At 35.6% G+C, this 21,188-nt stretch overlaps 2 protein-coding genes across 3 annotated transcripts; both read right to left on the bottom strand.

The window, feature by feature from the left end:
• Positions 1-377: 377 nt before the first annotated feature.
• Positions 378-7,960, bottom strand: LOC122985384 (troponin I, fast skeletal muscle-like). 2 transcript variants are annotated; one of them, XM_044355997.1, is made up of 10 exons: positions 7,223-7,960; positions 6,988-7,048; positions 6,815-6,871; positions 6,611-6,646; positions 3,996-4,028; positions 3,821-3,860; positions 3,058-3,186; positions 2,187-2,276; positions 655-828; positions 378-570 (listed from the first exon to the last, which is right to left on the bottom strand). In XM_044355997.1, exons 5-10 carry the CDS (start codon positions 4,001-4,003, stop codon positions 493-495), a joined length of 519 nt encoding a protein of 172 aa, XP_044211932.1. In that variant the 5' UTR covers positions 4,004-4,028; positions 6,611-6,646; positions 6,815-6,871; positions 6,988-7,048; positions 7,223-7,960; the 3' UTR covers positions 378-492. The 2 variants fall into 2 exon arrangements, with proteins under 2 accessions (XP_044211932.1, XP_044211933.1); XM_044355998.1 differs by lacking the exon at positions 6,611-6,646 and having other exon boundaries at positions 6,988-7,960.
• Positions 7,961-10,136: 2,176 nt separating this feature from the next.
• Positions 10,137-20,009, bottom strand: LOC122985382 (troponin I, fast skeletal muscle-like). The gene is made up of 8 exons (XM_044355992.1): positions 19,912-20,009; positions 18,702-18,953; positions 16,995-17,027; positions 14,887-14,926; positions 12,628-12,756; positions 11,575-11,664; positions 10,576-10,749; positions 10,137-10,486 (listed from the first exon to the last, which is right to left on the bottom strand). Exons 3-8 carry the CDS (start codon positions 17,000-17,002, stop codon positions 10,409-10,411), a joined length of 519 nt encoding a protein of 172 aa, XP_044211927.1. The 5' UTR covers positions 17,003-17,027; positions 18,702-18,953; positions 19,912-20,009; the 3' UTR covers positions 10,137-10,408.
• Positions 20,010-21,188: the final 1,179 nt, after the last annotated feature.

The raw sequence follows: 21,188 nt of genomic DNA, 5'->3' as shown, positions 1-21,188 counted from the left end.
CTTTTAATATCCAGTATGAACAGGAGGAATGATTACAGCGAGGAAAACATCTTTCACTGTTCATATGGACACCTGACTGCTGGTTTAACACACTGGGAACACTGGGAACTCGTCCTTTAAGAGGAACTGTGTAATTTTAAATGTACGTTGATGGTAAAGTGACTTCTAAACCTGCAAACAGCTCCTTCTTTGGAATTTATCTTTGTCTAAATGTCAGTTTCAGATCACACCAACATCTAACTGGTTTAATAGCAATAAGAGAATATGAAGATAATTTTAGGTTATCAGATTAACAGTGTTGAACATAAAACCTCTTTGGTTACTGATCTCAGCTAAACTTCCAAACATCATCTGGAAAAAACTGCAGTATGAGAACATTTCCTTATTCCAAAAAATAATTTAATGGCACGAGTGTTTCCAATTGCATGAAAAAGGAAAGATGTAACAGGTGGAAGAGCTGTGAAACTGTGAAAGAGTTTGATTTGAAAGTCTTTAAGAAGTCTCGAACATCTTCTTCCTGTCAGCTTTGTCCTCAATGTTCTTACGCCAGTCGCCGACGGCCTCGGCACCCTGCGGGACAGACGGGTTCAGGTCACGTGTCCGGCATCAGGTGGATATGTAACAGTAGAAAGTAAATATGTCGCTGTGTCTCACCTCCTCTTTGACCTCCTTCTTGACCTGCTTCAGGTTGGCCCTCAGGTCCATGGTCACCTTGTGTTTTCCACCCAGCAGAGCCTGCAGCATGGCGTCAGCAGACATACGCACCTTCTTCAGGGCGGGTTTCTTCACGCCAGCCAGCTCAACCACCTTCAGCTTCAGCTCTGCGATCTTAAAATGGCAGACGGAGTGTTAAAGTCCAAACACAGCTGAGAGATACCTGTTTTGATCAAAAGTTACAGGAACCCGAGGAACTGAACTAGAAACTAAAAGTTCCTGTTTGTGTTTCCACCACATCTGAAGAACCTGGTAGATCATGCAGATTAGACCCGTTAGGAATAAAAAAACATAACAGCGGTGCTTTTATTTCTGCTTTAGAACGAAACAACATGAAACAATCAGAAAATAAAATTCATTTCTCTCATTCACCGGCTTTGTTTTCACTACCGCCGCTCCCTCTCTTCATTCACTCTCTAGCTTGCTCAACCACCTCTGCTCTCTCTCTCTCTTTTCGTCGGTAAGCCGACAGCAAAGTCTAACTTTACTTTTAAGACTGACAAACAAAGAGAAATGTCTTCTCCTCGTCCTAAATCCATACTGGAGCACTTCTTTGTTTTATGAATCAAACAGTACACAATCAGTGACGGTCAGCCCTGCAAACCCCGCCCCCCAAGCTCCTGTACTTTTCCAGTGGAAACGCAGGTAGATGAACTGAGTTCCACAAAAGGTTCTTAGTCGTCGGGGAAAGTTCCTGCAGTGGAAACGCAGCCATAGACGCACCGAACTAAATAAAAGGAACAATCTAACTGATCTGGTTGTGCTTTGAACTTTGACTTTGGTTTCAAGCACTCCCGTCCCCCTCCGATGTTCTTTACTTCTACTTTTTTTAATTTACTACCCTATGTGAAGCACATTGTAACATGGTTTTTTGAAAAATAAAGATTATTATTACACAGAGACTCCAAGACTTTTCAGAAAGAGAAAAGTAATTACAGTTTACTGCTCAAAGAGAAAATAACAAAATCATTCCATGATTTGTTATTTAATTTGTTGAGTTCAATTTGCTGTTTGTTGTATCAGATTGATAATTTGTACATTCAAGAAAACAAGTTATTTTCAGTGTTGATGCTTGTTGTCTCTGACTCTTTTGGCATCATGCTATTTTCTACGAATTTTTAAATATAATCCCCAAAATTGCGATCATATCTTTTGCTTCTGAGCCAAGATTTGTTACCCAAGAAAACACTTTTAGAGCTGCACCTTCAATGTTGCAGCAGACTGTGCTGAATACTGTCTTTTGTAATTTATATCCAAAATATTTATGTAATTATTCAATTAGAAAACTTCCCCTCTGCCACCAAATATGTTCTGTTCTCATGGATGACCTCCTTCTCTAGAGGATCATCATCTAATTACACTTAATCTAAATCATAGTACAAAGATAAATCTTACAACAAATCTTTAGGTTCAGTTACTCTTTGACATGTGATACCCGGTAAACAGCATCTATAACTTAGAGATGTCTTTACCTCTTTGTCTGTCTTTTCCACTTTGGCCACAGCGTCGTATCTATCCTCATCGATCTTGTCAAGGGCCTGGTGCAGCTTTTTGCAGATTTCCTGTTATTATATATATAAAAAAAGAGAAAGGTTTCTCTCACAAAATCAACTCTTCACAGTCTCAGTTCCTCCTCTTTAAAGGACGAGTTCATACTGACCATTAGAAGATCCCTTCATAATGCACTTGCAATGGAAGTGATGGGGGACAAAATCCACAGTCCTCCTTCTGTGCAAAAAAATGTATTTAAAAGTTTATCTGAAGCTAATATGAAGCTTCAGTGTCCAAATGAGTCAAATCAAGTAGATATCTTTCAACATTACAGTCTTTTTAGTGCCAAAGTTCCTCTTTTTGTTACTATACTTCCACCTGCAGCTCAACAGGGAAACACTGTCCGAGGAAACACAAAGAGGGAATTTGATGCTAAAGAGACTGTAAATGTGTCAGATATCCACTTGATATGACTAACTCAGACTGATGAAGCTGAATAGAAGCTTCACAGAGACTTTTAAATGACTGTGTGGACACACTGTGGATTTTGGCCTCCATCACTTCCATTGAAAGCACATTTGAAGGATCTTTTAATATCCAGTATGAACAGGAGGAATGATTACAGCGAAGAAAACCTCTTTCACTGTTCATATGGACACCTGACTGCTGGTTTAAGACACACTTGAATGTTTTTGCATTTTATATCTGCCTTCTTGGATTGCACATACGTTTTATTGTATTTTAACATTCTACTATTCTCTAAAAGAAGAAGACAGACTTGAATATTGCGAACTATTCCTTTAAGACTCAAAGTGAAGTTTTTATCTGTGTTTTTTTCTGTGATTTTTTTACCACCAGAGACGCCTGGTCTCCGCTCAGGTCGGGGGCGGGGCAGTTCTCTTCCATGTGAGTTTCTTTAGCAGCCGCAATGTCGGCAGCTTCCTGCTCCAGCCAGCCGGCAGCGATCTGCAGAATCAAACTCTGCGGGATGAAGACAAAGAGAGTTAAAGACCCCCTTCGCTCAAAAAAGTTTGAGCATCTCTGTGCAGAATGATGTTTGTGCAGTGTTTGTTTTCACATTCATCTGCTGAAAGTGGAAAGTTTCTCTGAGCTCGTTGAAAATCTGATTTTAAAGGGCGGGACTATGAAAAGGATTTGTGACATCATAACTAGTTTGGAGCCAATTGTGGTCCAATATTCAATTTACACAAGTGCGATGTGGAAAATTGAAGCCTCCGGTGCACAAACACACAGTGAAGGAGTAAACATCTGGTGTCCAGCAGGAAAACCAGATGTAATTTTAAGGATTTTAACACAGTAATTACACTTAATTATACACATTATTGTTCCAGACAGAATATCTTTATATGTGTCAGTACATGTCTGCAGAGGATCTTTAAGTTATTCCAGTTTCGCAAACACAACAGCGACACAACCCTGAAAAACTGTCACATTATAAATATGTTATTGCTAACATGTCAGCACATATATATATATATATATACATCCAATAGACACAGAGCAACATGATCATCCAGCTGTGTTTGAGTCCATGATGGAGCTGAATCTACTTTATTTTCTGGCGGATAATAACATAATTCTTGTAGGATCTTACCTTGAGATGATGCCTGCGGCTCGATGTCATCTTCTTTCCCCTTTAACGATTGGAAAACATGATATTTATTACATAATTTTAGGGATTTAGCAATTCTCAATAAAATGTTAAATGGTTAAAAGGTTGAGAAATACAGATTGTAAGAATCTGAATCTGAGAATAAACTTTTACTTACTCAGACATTTTGACTTCTTTTTAGTTTCAGACTCTGTTAACAATCAGAAAAATTGAGACAGTTAATACAAAAAAATATCACACGATGAGGTCTGATGTCTTGATACCAAAACAATACATATTTATATAATGAACTTTGGTGAGTATAAACACTTTTTTCTTCATTTTTCATTTAATAAAAAGAGTCAAATTTCTCAAAAACATCAGTGTTAGTTTAAGTAGCTTTACAGGAACATTAAACAATAAAACAGTAATAGTATTATATGACAAAAATATCATTTAATTCAAGAAATATGTGATAAAAGAAGAATAAGAGAACACATCCCAACACATCCAGACACAAACTAATCAGTACTTGTAAAGTATTGATACCCTCCCACATCTTCATAATCTACTATAAAATGTTTTTTTTAATTGTTTTCTAATGAAAATAATAAATATATTAACAATTTCCAACTTTTCATTCCATAGATTTCGTCAGTCAGTTTAACACTTAGTGAGGTTGTTCTGTTTTCGGTCTCGGGGGACGTTTTGACACTTCAGCTGACATCGGGATCAGACCTTTGACCTTTGACCCTTCACTTAGACTCTTTGATTGACAGGAGGAACGCTACACCTGTTCTTGTTTTTAACTCTGTTTCAGCAAAAAACGTCACATCAGCACTTTCATAGTTTTAACATACTGAATATAATTTCAGTTTAACAGAAAATTATTCTGATAACAAAAATACAAAACTTGTAATAACATTTGTTAGTTTTTCTCTTTTAAAAAAAAATATCATTATGAATTAATTATGCAGGTTTTAGCCTGACAGTAGTTCTTGTCAATATTTTTTTTTAAATTTTTGCAATCCAAGACATTAATTGGTTTGATTACAGAATAATAAATAGTAAATCAATTACAGCCCTGTGTGGAAATAAATGAATGTTATTGTATTATTTCACAAAATATTATTATGATGAACTGAGATCAGGAAAATCTTCTCTTACATGCTTAAAGATTAAGATTTCTAAATTAAAGAAAATTTCTTGTAACTAATTGTTACTTTAAATGTTATGTTGTTTGATTATAACTTTTTAATTAAAATGTGTATTAAAGTTAAAAGTTAAAATGTTATTTTAAAATCTAATTTTCTAATTCAACTTTGTTATTATCATGCCTAATTTTTATATTTTATTGTTAGGCTTGAATGTTCAACCTTTTCTTTGTTCTGTAAAGCACTTTATACTTGTTATTGATCGGTTATGTTATTGATAAATTATCGATTATATTCTTTTTTTCATCTGTGTAACTGGAAAACAAAACAATTATTTCCCGTAATGACAAACTGTTGCTTCAGGATGATCAGAGACTGAAACAAATCAATAAACCATTTTAAAAATATAAATTTGGTGTCAATTTTTATATCAGTGTTTGTCAACCTGTGGTCTGAGGGCCTCTGGGGGGCCCTTCAGTGGGTCCCAGAGGATTTGTGTGTCTTATGATAATTTCCATTTTTTAAAAATAGAAACTTCAGGGGTCAAGGTTCATATTATCCCTAATCAGGTCACTGCTAGTCCTGGCTCGGGGTCAAAGGTCAACAGTGACATTTACGATGAGCTCTTTATGGGCTGTAACGTGTTTTAGCTAATCTGAAAGAAGAGGAGGAAGATCTTAATAAAATCCTTTTCAACATTTTGAAGGATGAATCAACAAGCATCAGATTTTAGTTATTAAACATTAAATTAACCATTTCGGTCGACTTGTTGTCTTGCAAGAAGTCAAACTCTCTCATTTAATCTGTAAGTTTTCTTCTCTTTTACCAGTCTGCTCCCTGACGTTAGCCTCCGCTGTGGTTCAGTTTGAAAGATGCTGCTGATGGTGTTTACAGCATCTGTGATCAAATCAACGACTTCTTTCTGTCTTTCTGAGCTCACAGCGCTGATTTTAGCCTCAGAGGGAATGTCAACCGGCAGAAGTAATCTGATATTTTGGGTTATTTTTCACGGAAAGGTAACTGGATCTACCAGCAGCCAAATGAGACAGTTAATGGAGATCTGAGAGGAACTTGTATACATCAGTTTTTGATTCTACACATTATGGAGAAAGATAGAAGAAAGCATCCATAAGTTTTTAGGTCCTTACAGAAAAACTCTGAAATCCAGACTTATTGTTTTAGTTCGTACACTTTAGTTATTTCTGGTTAGTCTGGTTGAGAAACTTAAAACATTTAACATTTAGAAGAAGAAAACATAACTGAGGAAATTTAGAAAAATCCAACATTTAAACTTTCACTTCCTGTTTTCAAGGTGTAAAAACCACTTTTTGGAAATGTGTTTCATTCTTTTAAACGTTGAAGAAGGTCACGACTTAATGCTACGTTTCAACAAGGCCAAAAAGAATAAAATATGGAACAAAAAGAAGAGTCTTTGTCACCATATTTGTGAATACATGATAATTATTTTGAATATAAACAGAAAATATGATTAATTCTCTTAAAACACACAACGAACGAACTGATTTCTGCAAAAGGTGAACTGTTCTGGTAGAAATCCCCCTTTTAAGACTCTTTTTTAAAGTGAGCATCCCCATTCCCCATAGCCACTAAATCCACAAAGAAAAAAACAGTTTCTCACCTACAAAGTGACGATGAGGAGGGCGGCAGAGACTGACTGAAGGACAGAGAGACAGTGAGGCAGTCAGACTAAAAAGTGTAATCTGTGGGGGTATATATGCGTTTGGACGGGGGGTTTGGAGGTTCCTCTTTATGGACATGAGGGAGTCTTGAGACAAACCAGGCCAATGAGCTCCTGAAATACCTTCATACTTTGACCGCTCACCTCGTAAATCCTTCGTCACTGACATCTGGTCAGCAGTCCTCATTGGGGCAGGTCAGGCTGTCAGCCGGACATGAAGAGATCCGGAAAAGAGTCAAGAAAAATATTAATGATTGTCATTTAACTGGATGATGAATTGCAGTTATGAGAGACGTTTAAAGATGTAGCTACTGTACCTTATTTTTTTTGACTTGTGTCTGTCAGAGCTGCTTTGTTTAATGTTCACAGCAACTGAAACTACAACAGAGACAGAAATTAAAAAAAAAAAAACAGCAGTAGACAGTTTTACCTCTGAGCTAAAACTGTATAATATGTATGAAAAACTGAACAAATCTGTTAAATGAGAGATTTCTGAACATAAAACAGTTAATAATGACACTCAAAACACTAAAAAATCAGACTGTCGCTCACCTTCTGTGACTGAACAGAGTCCATCTCGGATCAATAACATCCATTTGATAATCATGTTTTTGTTTTTTTTATCAGTGGAAGTACAAACACATTCTAGTAAAAAAACATACATTTTACAACAATTTTTTTTTTTTAAAGTATCATAAAGTCTGAGTTCATAAAGATGTTTGATGTTATCCATCCTGCTCAGTTTGCATTCATCAGATATTATTAATTAACTGTAAACAATAAAATGCAAAATGTATAATTAGTCCAAATTTAAAGTGTTTTCTAAAAGTGTAAAAAAGCAAAAAAAAAAAAAATACAATGAAAAAGTTTTTTTAAAAAGCCGAGTATTTGTGAAGTGGTCTGCTGCGGTAGATTGTAATTTTTGTACATCTGATGAAAATCAAACATTTTCCAAATTAAAGCATTTTATCTGAATTTTCAGAATTCTGTTTCTGACTTTTCCTGTCCGACATCATAATGTGTCTTGAGATGTTGGCAGAGGACTGTAGGTTGAAAACAGTTGAGTAGTAGGAAAGCAGCAGATGTGGAACAGGAAGTCCTCTGCTGACACCATGTGGTTGATGTGGATTATAACAGCATGAACAGCGTATTTCTATACTGACAGATACTCTAGTAGTGTTGGAATTAAAGCCCCGACACATGAGACATATTGTATCTGGGCCTTTGCTGAAAACAGCACATTTTTGCATCAAAGCATTTAAAAAAATCATTTGTATGTAAAAAGTGTAAAAATCTTGGAAAAAGTCCCCCTATTTTACATTTTTAAACAGCATATAAACATGTATTAATTGGTTTATAATACAATATAATGTAGTTATAAGCACATAATAAGGACATTTTTATGTGTTTATTAATGTACAGTATTTGTCAACAACTATAATTTGATAATTATAATTATTATAATAATTATAACTTACTATGAAAACATATTTTATATCATTACAACTGTGTTTTTACTATATTTTCATTCATTATCTGTTTATACAGCAGTAAACACGTCTGGGTGTTGACAGGAGGAGTTATAGTTGTTGACTAATACATTAATAAACACTCATATCTGTTTACAATTATATAATAGTGTGTTATAAACCATCTATAACTGTTTATATACTGCTTATAAAAGCTGAATAGGAGACTTAAAGTAAATAATAAATATGCTTATAGTTCTGGTTAAAAAAGTATAAAAACATAGCGTAAAAATGTACAAATATCTACGATAAAATACTCTATAAAATACGTTTCCTTCTTAGGTGACCTGAATGTGAAACTCTGGTCATGTGAGGATTATATAGTAACAATAATAGTACATGGATGGGACTGAAGAGTGCTGCTGCACATGGTTGAAAGCTCCAGAAAAAGCTGAACCTTGAGTGGAGCTCAAAATATCATAGATATTTAGATTTTTTTTTGTTTGTTTGTTTGTTCTGTGTTACAGAACAAAAAAATATGTAATTTCATGATTTGAAGACATTAATCAGAGAAAAACAAAAAGTAATTTTCTGAATCTGTTTAGCTCGTTATCACATATAAAAGATTATAATTATTATAATTAAAAGAAACAAATGTACTTTGTTGTAATGGTAGTTTTCAAAAAACAGCTAAGTTTGTAATTACACTAAAAAGTTGCGGTGTAAAATTGCATTTGGTCTGATTAAAAAGATACATACAGATATAGATAGATATAAAATAACATAATGTAAAGAAATGTGTATTGATTTGAGCTTCATTCTGGACCTTGTGAACATAAATCTGTGATCAATTATTCTAAAGTAAAGGTTGACTTTCTATCTGTTCCGGAGCTTTTGACTGTATCCCACAGCCTTCTTCACTGAATGATAACAGGTGATTATTCTGTACATACAGAGGGCTGAAGATGACTGTGCCACACAGTTGAAAGCTCTGGAAAAAGCGAGTGAACTTTGAATTTAGACCATTTTATCGGAGATATATTGATTTTTTATCCTGAAATGTCATCATTTGAACTAGAGCTGCGACGATTAGTCGGTTAATCAGTTAGTTGCCAACTATTTTGATAATCAATCAGTCATTTTGAGTCTTTTTTTTTTTTAAAGTCAAAATGTTCTGATTCCAGCTTCTTAAATGTGAGTATTTTCTGGTTTATTTGGTTCTCTATGACAGTAAACTGAATATCTTTGGGTTGTGGACAAAACAAGACATTTTGTGGACATTATCTTGGGCTTTTGGAAAATAGTGATCAACATTTTTCACCATTCACAAACAACCAATTGATTAATCGAGAAAATAATTGCCAGATTAATATAAGAGGAAAATACTCATAAACTGCATCCTTACTTTGAATTTAGCAGTATTTTAGTATTTTCCTGAAGCTGTCAAGACAAGTATTAAACAAGGACACTTTTCACAGCTCCCTGAACACATGAATCTGGATGGAAACATGGATATTGTGTCTCGTCTCTCACTGACATCCACAACACAACAAAGTGTAACAACACAACCTCATTAAAGCTAGAACTCACTTCCAAACAGGACTCGTGCTATTATAATGTTCAGGAACGATTAATTAACATAAATCTGTCAAATACAGAATAAAAATAATCTAAACTTTGATATACAACAACATGATGATTTTGGTTTCTTAACTGTTTAATTAGAAGATGTTTCAACTTCAGTGGAGAAGTTGTGAACATTAACTTTCACTTAAATGTCTTTAAGGTCACTGAAGTCATTTTAAATATCAAAAAAACAAGCATGAGTTCTGTTTTGAGGCGAGCGTTGCTTTAACGTTTGACAAAAAACGAACACAGAAGAACAAGATTAAATGTTAAAAAGTGAACTTAAATTTGATCACAGTGTGTCATTCACTTTGTCTGCAGTGTTGTGTGCGTCACTGAGTCAAAGACAGAATATCTCATGACAGCAGATGTAGGAAACAAAAACACATTTATTACAAAAACACTAAGAGCAGGAAGTTGTCAAAAGTGAAACAGGAAGTCACACGACAGAATAAAGGTCTGAATGAAACGCTTCTGCTGAGGTTCGAAAAACTACATCTAAACCACTTCTTAGCTATGCAGACGTAAAATAACAGACCAAGCTGAAACTTACAGATTTAATGAAACAAAATTTCAATTCAATGAAAATTTCCATAAAAAGTGCAAACAGCCCAAAGCAACTACAGGAGCAGAGTTTAATTCTTTAGGAAGTCTCAAACATCTTCTTCCTGTCGGCCTTCTCCTCAATGTTCTTACGCCAGTCGCCGACCGCCTCTGCAGGCTGCAGGACACAAACACACAGTCAACAGTTTTACTCTCTGATTCGACTCTGTCTTTACTCTGTCTGACCTTCCCGCTGCGGCGACTCACCTCCTCCTTTGCCTCCTTCTTCACCTGCTTCAGGTTGGACCTCAGGTCCATGTTGACTGTATGTTTGGAGCCCAGCAGAGCTTTCAGCATGGCGTCGGCGGTCATGCGTACCTTCTTCAGAGCGGGTTTCTTCACTCCAGCCAAGTCGACCACTTTGATCTTCAGCTCTTCAATCTAAGAGCGACCAAGCAGTTTAAAGCTATAATATGTAATTATTCCACATTAAAATGTCTAAAAACAACTAGACCTATGTTATATATTTTGTTGAGTTGTGTACTTATCCCAAATGTTTCCAACAATGTTCAAACCCAGAGAAATCTGTAATTTAATCAAAGTAACGGACCGTTTCATACCTCCTCTACCAAAGAGTAAACACGTACAAGATGCATACGGCGGCGCTGTGTTTGTCCGCTACAATGGCGTCTACCAAAGAGTAACTTACACACATACAAGATAATACATCGGCGTTGTGGTTGTTCCACAGAATCTGTTATAAATTGACTTTTATTCAGTTTTAAGCCACATTTTCATGATAAATTTAGGTGGTTTTTAACTATATCTTTTAGCTGGAAGAAGGATTTTAGTCATTGGACGTCTGGATCTTAAGTTATCAGAGAAATAAACTGGGCAAACGTTAGCAGCAGCTCGGCTAACAGCCTCTCCAGGAGGTCCGGTGCTCACCCAACATCGTCGGAGAAACACTGATTTTTTAGGTGAAACAGCTTTAATTAGTATTTTTTATGATTTTAATCTGCGTGTACGTTTGTTCTGGAGATGATATTTTAAATTTGAGAGAGAAATTAGAGGAAAATCACAGAAAGAACTGGAGATTATTGAGTCTGAGCTAAAGTCTGTCAGTTGGTCTGTTGGCTTTTGTGTACAAATAAAAAAAGGAGGATTTTTTTCTCAACATTCAGTTTGAATCATTTTTAGCAGTCGACAGTAACAGCTGTCTTTGTTTACCATAATGACAAACACACAGAGCAGGAGGACATGTACCTCTTTCTTAGCTTTGCCCACTTTGACCTCCATGTCGTACCTCTCTTCATCCACTTTGTCGATTTTGGCGCCGAGCTTTCTGCAGACATCCTGAAGGAAACAGACAGGTGTGATGTTTGTTTACTGATCAAAACTCACTGTTGCTCTTATATGTTCTGGTTTGGTTTTATTCTATTCATAAATATAACCTACACATAACACATTTTGCACATATGTTCACCAGGAAAACTAACAAACAGGTTAAAATAATGCAGATAAAATACAAAAACCACAATACAAAGAAACTTTAAACAGCATAAAGTTAAATAAAGGCCCTATTTTAACTGTGCAAACGCAACAACGAGCGCAAGGCGGCGGGTCATCATGCACATCTGTTGTTTTGGTTCATTTATGTGCAGCAGCGCAACGTGCAAAAGGGCTGAGTGAAGGTGAATATAGATCAGCAGGTGTGGTGATTAATAAATACTCTCTCAGCCAATCACATCACTGCTCTCATAGCTCTGAAACAGTTGAGCCAATTGCATGGTTGACAGGAAGACAACAGGAGGGTTAAGATGTCCCTGTTTGCCTTTTATTAAATCAAATACACCACTATTTATTCATATCTTCACTGTACTGTAGCTGCACTTTTGGTCTCCTGTTTAATCGGCTTTATTCTATTTTACTGTGTCTTTTTTGTCTTTTTATATTGCATCATGTTCCTTCTCTTAATGCTTTTTATGTTATATGTAAAGCACTTTGAATTGTCTTGTTGAAACTGTACAAATAAACTTGCCTTGCCTAATAATAACGACAACAGTCAGTAGTCAAATAAAAAGAAACATCATCTGCATAAAAAAACATTAAAATGAAGTTAAGTAGGACGACTGAACGATTCCTGTACCTCAGCTATGTTGGCTCAGGTTTTTGGGCTTAAGTTTAGGTTAAATGATAATTCTGTTGTGTAATATAAGACGACAATGCACCGATGCATCAGCTAAAGAGAATCTGATAGAGAGAAAGTGATAAATCTCCAGCATATGACTCTAAATTTGAAGTTGTAGCGTCTCTCACAACGAGGGCGTCGTGGTCTCCAGTCGTGGTGGGTTTGGGACAGTTCTCATCCATGTAGGCCTTCTTGGCAGCTACGAGGTCTTTTTCCTCCTGTGCGATCCAGCCCGCCGCGATCTGCAGCATCACACTCTGCAGGAAACAAGGAGAGTCAACAGAGAGTCAGTGAAACAAACAAACAAACAAACAAACAAACAACAAAAAAAACCTGCCTGCAATGTTGGTTTATAATGATTTCATTCATGTCATTCACTAGTTTTTATTTTGGATTTGAAGATTTGTTGTGATTTTTATTTTAATTTCACTTAAGTCCACTCGCAAAGAGATGATCTAAAGATGTTTTTCATGTAAAATTTGGCATCACACGTACAAAATTCAGTGTGTCAAACTCCAAAAAATGTGGTTTGAATTTCAAACATGTAGATTTCACATGTTTGAAATTCTATAAAGATTTGTAAATGTTAACAAATAACACTAAAACGTTACTGTTTTTTATCATATCCTCAGCACAGTCACTTTTTTATCGCTTAAGTTATTTTTTAAAAAACATCCTTCATCTTGTTTTGGCCATATTAATATATCTCGGTCTATATATCATCAGGTCAGAATGACCCTTCACCTCCTCACTGCTAACTGCTTAAATGTTTGTAAAACAGGAATCAAAGATAAATTTAATTCCTGTCAACTTGTAACTGAACATCATAAGGGACACTAATATGATCTCGGGTCAGTAGAGTGTAAAACAAAAGCAAAGCGTATAAAATACGATGATGGAGAGTAATTAAATTATCAGCAAACATATAATCTGGTACAGTTAAAACTTCCAGTTTGTGGTTGAAAGACAGACAGCAGCGACCACATCAATATGTAAACAATTTCAAAATATCTGGTATTTATTTAAACATTTTCTGTAACTGGAAGAGTGAGAAATGTGTTTCCTGTTTGCTGCATGATGAAGCAAAAAGCAGAAATGATTTTTAAAAAAGTCCAAATTTGTTCTTTTATGTTCCATGTCATGTAATTTTTGTTGTAAATCACTTTGTGCTGCATTTCTTGTATGAAAGGTGCTATACAAATAAAGTTATTATTATTATTATTATTAAAATGTGAATATTTTCTGGTTATTAGTCCTTTGTGACAGTAACTGAATATCTTGTGGAGAAGAAGACATTCGAGGACGTCACTCTGGGCTTTGGGCACCAGTGACCGACATTGATTTGAATTTTTTGACATTTTAAGGACCAAACTAATCAATTAATTGAGAAAATAATCGACAGATATATCGTTGGTTGCAGGTCTGGACATCTGTGTTCATAAGAAATAAACTTGTTTCCAGGAAAAATAAGTTTGGAAACGTATTCAATCCAAGTTTTCCAGCATCAGCAGCTTCCTGTTTGCTTTGAAAATTATTTAAAAAAAACAAAAAACACCATGAAACACCTTCTGTGTGTTTGACAGTTTCCACCAGCAGGTGGCGCCTCGGAGCTTTAAACTGTCTCAGGTCTGACAGCTGTGGTGAAGACCAACAGAGACTTTATTTAGATTTACTAGGAAAACAACATGTCTGCTCCATTTTTTAGTATTCATCACATAACCACAACATTTATAGTGCTGATGACAGTCCTACAAATGATTATTTTCATTATGATTGTCGATTATTTTCAATAAATTAGTTGTTTGGTCCAGAAAATGGTGAAATATGTGGATCAATGTTTCCCAAAGATCAAGATGACGTCAAGATGATCCAAAAATATTCAGTTTACTGTCATAGAGACTGAAGAAACCAGAAAATATTCACATTTAAGAAGCTGAAACCAGAGAATTTGGACATTTTTTTTACTTAAAAAATGACTCAAATCAAAATACAAAAGATGACAGATTGTCCTATTTTGATGCAGAAACTGACAAAATTTAACTGATTCCAGCTTCATAAATGTGAATATTTGATGCTTTTGTTTGTCATTTATGATAATAAACAGAATATTTTGGAGATTTTGGTGGAATAAAACAAAATATTTAAATATACTAGCTTAGTTTTCGGGATATTAAGGTTGGAATTTTACATTTTTTCAGGCATTTCATGGACAAAAAGATGTTTAGTTTTCTACTCGGCAAAAGCAGGTAATCAAACTTTTCCACAGCAGCTGTTATAAATCAGCAGCTGCTTCATTTCTGAAATATTGAAATCTGTATCAGCAGCCGCAAACCTGCCGATCAATCAAACTCAGACAGACGGCAGACGATCGACAGACGCTGTCGTACCTTTAGGTGATGCTTGCGGCTGGAAGTCATCTTTTTATGTCTGGAAAGAGCAGAAACATTGTTAGAGTCAATTCAACACTGCTAAAACCAGCGTCAACCAAATTATAAAAACTAAAAATCCAAAGTAGATTAGACTGTTATCAGGCCCCTAAAAAGAGATTATGAATTGGCAGAATATCTCTCTACTGTTAGAAATAGAAAGCAGAGACCGATCATAACCGAGTAGAGGCTCAGCGACCACAAATCGAAAGAGGACGACACAAAAAAATCACGGCAACCAAAAGAAAACCGAGTACGTGGTCACTGTTGGACAGGCGAGGCTCTTCCTGATGAAATAAGGAACATTTACTTTAACGAGTTCAACTCTAAAAGCTTAATGAGCTCTCAACATTAAAAATACTCCTCGGAGAAGGAGAACAGAACAAATCCTGCTTCCCGTTATGTATCAACATCATAATAAACATCATAATAAACATCATAATAAACATAATAATAAACATGCCACAACCTGAGACACACACACATTAAATACATGCATAAGATCTACTACAGGGCTGAACAATTTTCAAATTGCAATGTCAAAATACCATTTTAAATGAAATATCATCGTACTGCAGAGATAAACTGGCCAAAAATCACATCATAATCATTTTAATGTGTGTCTTCAATGAAGATGAGTATAATGATATATCGCAAATGACATCACAATCGCAATATCAGTCAAAATAATTGCAATTAGATATTATTTCAAAATCGTTCAGCCCTCATATACTGTATATATATATATATATATATATATATATATATTACTATATATCAATCTTGTGTTAATGTTCATATTATTTTGTACTGTACAAATATTTGGAGTCAACATTTTTCTCATAACTTTCATGCCGATTCAAGTCTTTTTATTCCTCTACATTAATCTGTCGTTTATCTAAACGTTCACATCCTGCTGCATGATGATGAAACATCAGCTGAACTCGTTTCATTAATGGCGTTTTGCTTTTTCTGATGAAGGTTCATGATTTTTGTTTAAAAGTCATTTTTCATGGTGTTAATGGTCTTTATTCACTTTCTTTATTCATTCCTTTCTTATTTCCTTCTTTTACTTTCTTTTTTCTTCCTTCTTTCGCCTTTATTTCTTTCCTCTCTTCCTTCCTTCTGTACTTATTTCCTCATTGCCTTCCTTTTTTCTTCCTTTCCATCCTTTTGTCTTTCTTTCTTCTTTCTCCATTCCTCCCTTCTTCCTTTTCATCTTTGTCTTGACTTTCTTCTTCTCTGTCTCTCTTCATTCCTCCTTTATTTTTTCTTTCCTTTCCTTTTTTCTTTCTTTTCATTCTTCCTTCTTTCTCCTTTCAGTCTCTCTTTCTTCTTTTCTCCATTCCTCCTTTCCTTCTGCACTTATTTCCTCATTTCCTTTCCCTTTTTCTTTCTTTCTTTCCATCCTTCCATCTTTCCCCCTGCTTTTTCTTTCTTCTTCTCCATTTCTTCCTTCTGTACTTATTTCTTCATTCATCCCTTCTTTTTTCCTGCCTTTCTAACTTCTTTCCTGTGATTCTTTCCTTCTTTCTTTACTTCTGCCTTCATCTTCTCTTCCATACTTTCCTCCTCTTCATTTCTTTCTCTCTCTCTTCATTCCTCCCATCTTTTCCTTTCCTTTGTTTCTTGTTTCATTTTTATTTATTTATTCATTTATATTCCCCTTCTTTCCTCCTTTCTCTCTTTACATTTATTTATTCCTCCATTATTGCTTCTTTTCTTCCTTGTTTCCTCACTTCTTTCCTTTCAATTGTTCTTCCTTTCCACCCTCTTTCTTCTCTTTCTTTACCTCCTTTTCTTCTCAAACTGGGAAACCTGAAAATCTCAAAACCTGCAGATTCGTTTGCACTCAAAACGAATCTCTGTTCTTCACAATAAGTACTTTTATTTTGGCTACTTGAGTATATTTTACTGCTAATACTCGTTAACTTAAATATAACTTTGATTTTCACATTTTAACACTTTGACACTGGTTTGTTTTCTATGATGTTTCAGTTTTAACATGTAAAACACAGCAAAACATCTTTTTACACTCAGAAAATCAATAATCAAGAAGCAACACTTACTCAGACATGTTGGCGGTTTTTTTTCTTCACGACCTGTTTGAAGAAAAAAAAAAAAAACACAGAACAGAAGAAAAACTCATTGAGACAAAGTACGTAATAAACAATGTAATCATCTGCTTGCTGCTTAAATATCAGAGCGATTCAGACCCTCCTCTGCATGAAATGTGATCTGTTATAACAGTTGATGAGCGGCTGAGTGGTGACAGAGCTAAGTTTGGAGTTTAGAGTTGCCGGGGGTCAAATGTCACCTCTGACGCTCCGCGATAAGCTCCTTTACAGGTGTTCAAAACCAAATATCCTCTGGGAGTTAACACTTCAATTCCTTTCATGGATGAGAATCCGTCCAGCAGAAATGTGCAGCAACAGCACGTTAGCCGCCAAACACCCGGCTGTCAATAATACACACCCACATACACACCCCACAAAAACAAATCCGTCTCAACTAGTAACTCAGTCCAAGAATCAGATTTCACAAGTTATTTTTCCTAAAAATAATTTAAGGTTTTAGTTTTCCATCTTATTAAGCCAGAATCTTGAGACATGACCGAAGCAGACTAGAAATATCTCAACACAGAGACAGAGACTCAATAAAAGAATCAGATTAACTGGATTCAATTCTTTGCTTGTTTTTTTTTTTTCTCAGCACAAAATAAACAAAAAAAATATCTCTCAATTTTCCAGACCAAAGTTCCAGAGACATCCAGAAAAAAAAGTATAGAGATCACATTTCTACACTCGCCAAGTTAGACTTAAAAAATGAGAATACACTGTAAAAACTGTAAAAAACTTTGTCATTTTATCTTCTAATTTTATTTTTTTTTTTTGCAGATCAAAGCTCTAGAAATGTCAGAGTGTAGAGATCAAGTTTCTAAATGCTTTAGAAAAGAATGCACTGTAAAACATCCCGGTGCAAAGATCACATTTCTAAACTTTCCAAACCAGCCAACAGCTGTAAAAAATAATTCTAAAAAATCCATGCAAAATTTAAGTTTCCACAACAAAGCCAACTTGTTTCAACGTTATTTTCACGATGCTATTTAAACAACCAGCTGTCCTTTCTCTTGTTTTGACTCAAATTTCTAGAAAATTCCTGAATGTAAAGGAGAAACTGAACTCGGAACAAGTGGAAATACCTCAAAATTTTGTTGTGATTGCTTAAATATGACATTAAAATGTTTAGATGGATAAGATTAATATTTTTTACAGTGTACTCTCTGAAACCTGAAATCTGATCATCCTCTCTCAAAGCCAAAAGATCTCAAGCAAAGACCAGAGCTAAAATAAGCTAAGCAGAGGAATACAATTTCTAAACTTAACAAATTATTCAAATAATAATCCGTCTTGACTTACTAAACCAGCCAAATGCTTCAGAACTGAGGCTCAGTGATTATAATTGTACAAATATAAATCCTTAAGCAGACAAAACAGCATCCACAGCCTCATGCTCATTAAATACAATGTTCAAACTCGCAATCTTCAGTAATTAGCCCTCTCCTTCACCCTGGATCACATTTCCCTCCTCTTATTAACAAACCCCAGAGGTCAGGACTTTCATCACCTTAACACTTCACCAACAAGTCTCCCCAAAACGACTCTAAGTGTCTCTATGAAGCAGCAGCTTCATATCAATTTACCAGCTTCCACTCAGGCATGTACAGAGAGGAGGAGGAGAAGGAGGAGGAAGAAAGAGAAGGAAAGCGGCCTCACCTACAACGAGACGGAAAGACGAGGAGGAGAGCAGCAGTAGCCACTGGCACTGGGAGGAAATCACACTGGGGTGTATATATATGAGGGTTCAGATATGGATATGGAGCTCCTGTTTATGGAAATGCTGGATCCTCAGACCAATCGGCCAACAAGCTCCTGAAATATCATGATGTTCTGCCAGCTTCATCCTGTAAATCAGACGTCGATGAGGAGGAGCCTGATTTCACTTTAGGACTCGGTGCCACCAAGACACTATAAAAGGGAGGAAAAGGATGATGGTGATTGATATTCAGTATAGAACCACTGATGAGTTGAAAAGCTCAACCAGAAGAAAACAGAACTGATCAAGTAATTGGACAGAATGGTAATTTCTGTGTTTTGGGGTTGTTTTTTGGTTTATTAACATCTGTGAGAAATACCTTCAAGACGCCAAAGTTTAAAGGATTTAACTGGTGATTTTCTATATTTTTCTTATTGTCACCAAATCTCATGTTTGGATCCAAACCAACAATGAAATGATCCTACTAACAAGTATTGTGTGTGTATCCAAAAGCCTGATATATCTTATTCCTCTGTGCTGTAGACTCCACTGTTGTCCAAAAACTATTAAAAACATGTCGTCCATGAAGAGAGCAGTTACCATACAACAGAGTTCTAGTGATGATTTGTACTGGATACACGAACTGCAAATTAAGAGTTGTTGTTCTCATGCTGGAGTCCACACATAATTTAAAGAAAATTAGCTGATTTTGTGTTGTTACACTCCTCATTTAGACCCTAATAACTCTTTAAACCAGGTTTCAGATTTGTGAAGACAGAAAAGAATGATGATTTGACTGATTATCCAGGTCTGGCTCAAAACCTGATTTGCCAAACTTGGAACCAGATTTACCCCAAAAAACATTTTTGAAAAGGTCTAATCAAAAGCCACCAATCTGACCCCAACACCAGCTATACATTATTCTTGACAGTAATTTGCATCACACTTCATAACTTTTATTCAAAAGTCTGTTCAAGAAATGTGTCGTGTTGACAAAAATAAATCCTATTAACTGAGATGTCCATGTGTCTTCAGGACTTATAATGTGTCAAACACTAATGTGCCATCGCCAATTAGACACAAATTTCTCACAAATGACACCAACTTTAAAATTGGAAAGCAAATCATCAAATCAAATCCTAGCGTCTCCCCGCCGCCGCCTTCACTTACAGATCTTATCTGTGGAGATTCGTCTCGGCAAAGTAAATAACCAGCAGAGCCTCCTCCACAGCTGCCCGACACCTCCGAACACAGGACCAAGCTGAAGGTTGTCAAGCTAACGGAGAACGAAGTTGTTGAGCTGAAACCCAAAACAGACTTCGAATTAGGGACACAGTCTTGGAGAACACCCCCTTAAAACCCCCTTAAATCCTTTCCTGTCAAGTTTTAATAGGCATTGAATGAGTCATTCTTTTAAAACAGCACAATTTGATCCTCATAGACTAAAACCTCTGCTGTAACCACTTACTTTTAGGTATATTTAGGCAGCTTGTCTCCTCTAATGTCCCCTTGATTTTATGTTCACCTGTGGATAGATGAAGAAGATGATGTTTTTCAAGGGTTTTTAAGGTATGTTTGGCTCCTAGAGAAAAGCAGAATCCAACAGCCATCTTTAAATATTGATGTTTCTGAGGTTTTCTCAAGAATAACAAGAAATAAAGTAATCATCTTGAGATGCCCATGAGTGCCAAATTTCAGGTATAAAATACACAAGTTTAATTTTGGCAGGAACTCCTGTTTACCTGAATTTGTAAGATGGACCAAAGTTTTCGATCATCCAACCTTGAAAGCAAAGTTCCTCGACATTTTCTAGTTTGCATTGAAAGTTTCTCACTTATAACTTCACAGAACATAAAAAGACATTTAACACAGCCATGCAGTGGAAAAACAGCCCAGCCTGGATTTTCACAAAATTACAAAATCAAAGGTACGATGAACTTGCAGCATCCAGACTCTTAGGGGTTCAGAAACAGGCTAAAAAGATAGAAACCACCAGTGAAACTATGATATAACTTTTAACTATTGCTCCAAATAAAGTGCTTAACAAGCTCGCATTTCTGCCGTCTATAAATATCACCTAATCACCGGCTGGCCTGGTTAGCGTTTCATCTTGGACTGCTGTTTCGAGAACTTAAAAAGGCTTCCAGACTTTTCTCTGGCCACAGAAGGCCCTCTCATATTAACACTTGATGCTATAAAAATGTTTGGGCATGATTTCAGGTAGGCAGGAATTTGGCTGAGTTTCTATGTGGATGACATTACCTTGTGACTCGCTCAAAAGCATTCTTACTTTATTCCTCTTAAGGGGGAATTTACCTGAGCAAAAATGCCACCTGTAATGTTGTAATGTTTTTGTATTTATACTGGAAACTGCAGGTGGTTCAACTAAATCCCATTTTAAGATTCAGTCAGTTAAAAGATCTATCTTGTTGTTGTTAAAAGATAAG

This window comes from Thunnus albacares, chromosome 7, assembly GCF_914725855.1.
Source record: "Thunnus albacares chromosome 7, fThuAlb1.1, whole genome shotgun sequence".
NCBI classification, from domain to species: domain Eukaryota; kingdom Metazoa; phylum Chordata; class Actinopteri; order Scombriformes; family Scombridae; genus Thunnus; species Thunnus albacares.
The sequence above is the reverse complement of the archived record's forward strand: the minus strand, read 5'-3'. Positions and strand labels throughout refer to the sequence as shown.

Coding starts and splice junctions, on each gene's coding strand:
- LOC122985382 (XM_044355992.1), bottom strand. Junction 12,757..14,886: donor GCCGCAAGCATCACCTAAAG/GTACGACAGCGT, acceptor TGTTTCCTGCAG/AGTGTGATGCTGCAGATCGC. Junction 10,487..10,575: donor AGAAGGAGGCAAAGGAGGAG/GTGAGTCGCCGC, acceptor TGTGTCCTGCAG/CCTGCAGAGGCGGTCGGCGA.
- LOC122985384 (XM_044355998.1), bottom strand. Junction 3,187..3,820: donor GCCGCAGGCATCATCTCAAG/GTAAGATCCTAC, acceptor TTCATCCCGCAG/AGTTTGATTCTGCAGATCGC. Junction 571..654: donor AGAAGGAGGTCAAAGAGGAG/GTGAGACACAGC, acceptor TCTGTCCCGCAG/GGTGCCGAGGCCGTCGGCGA.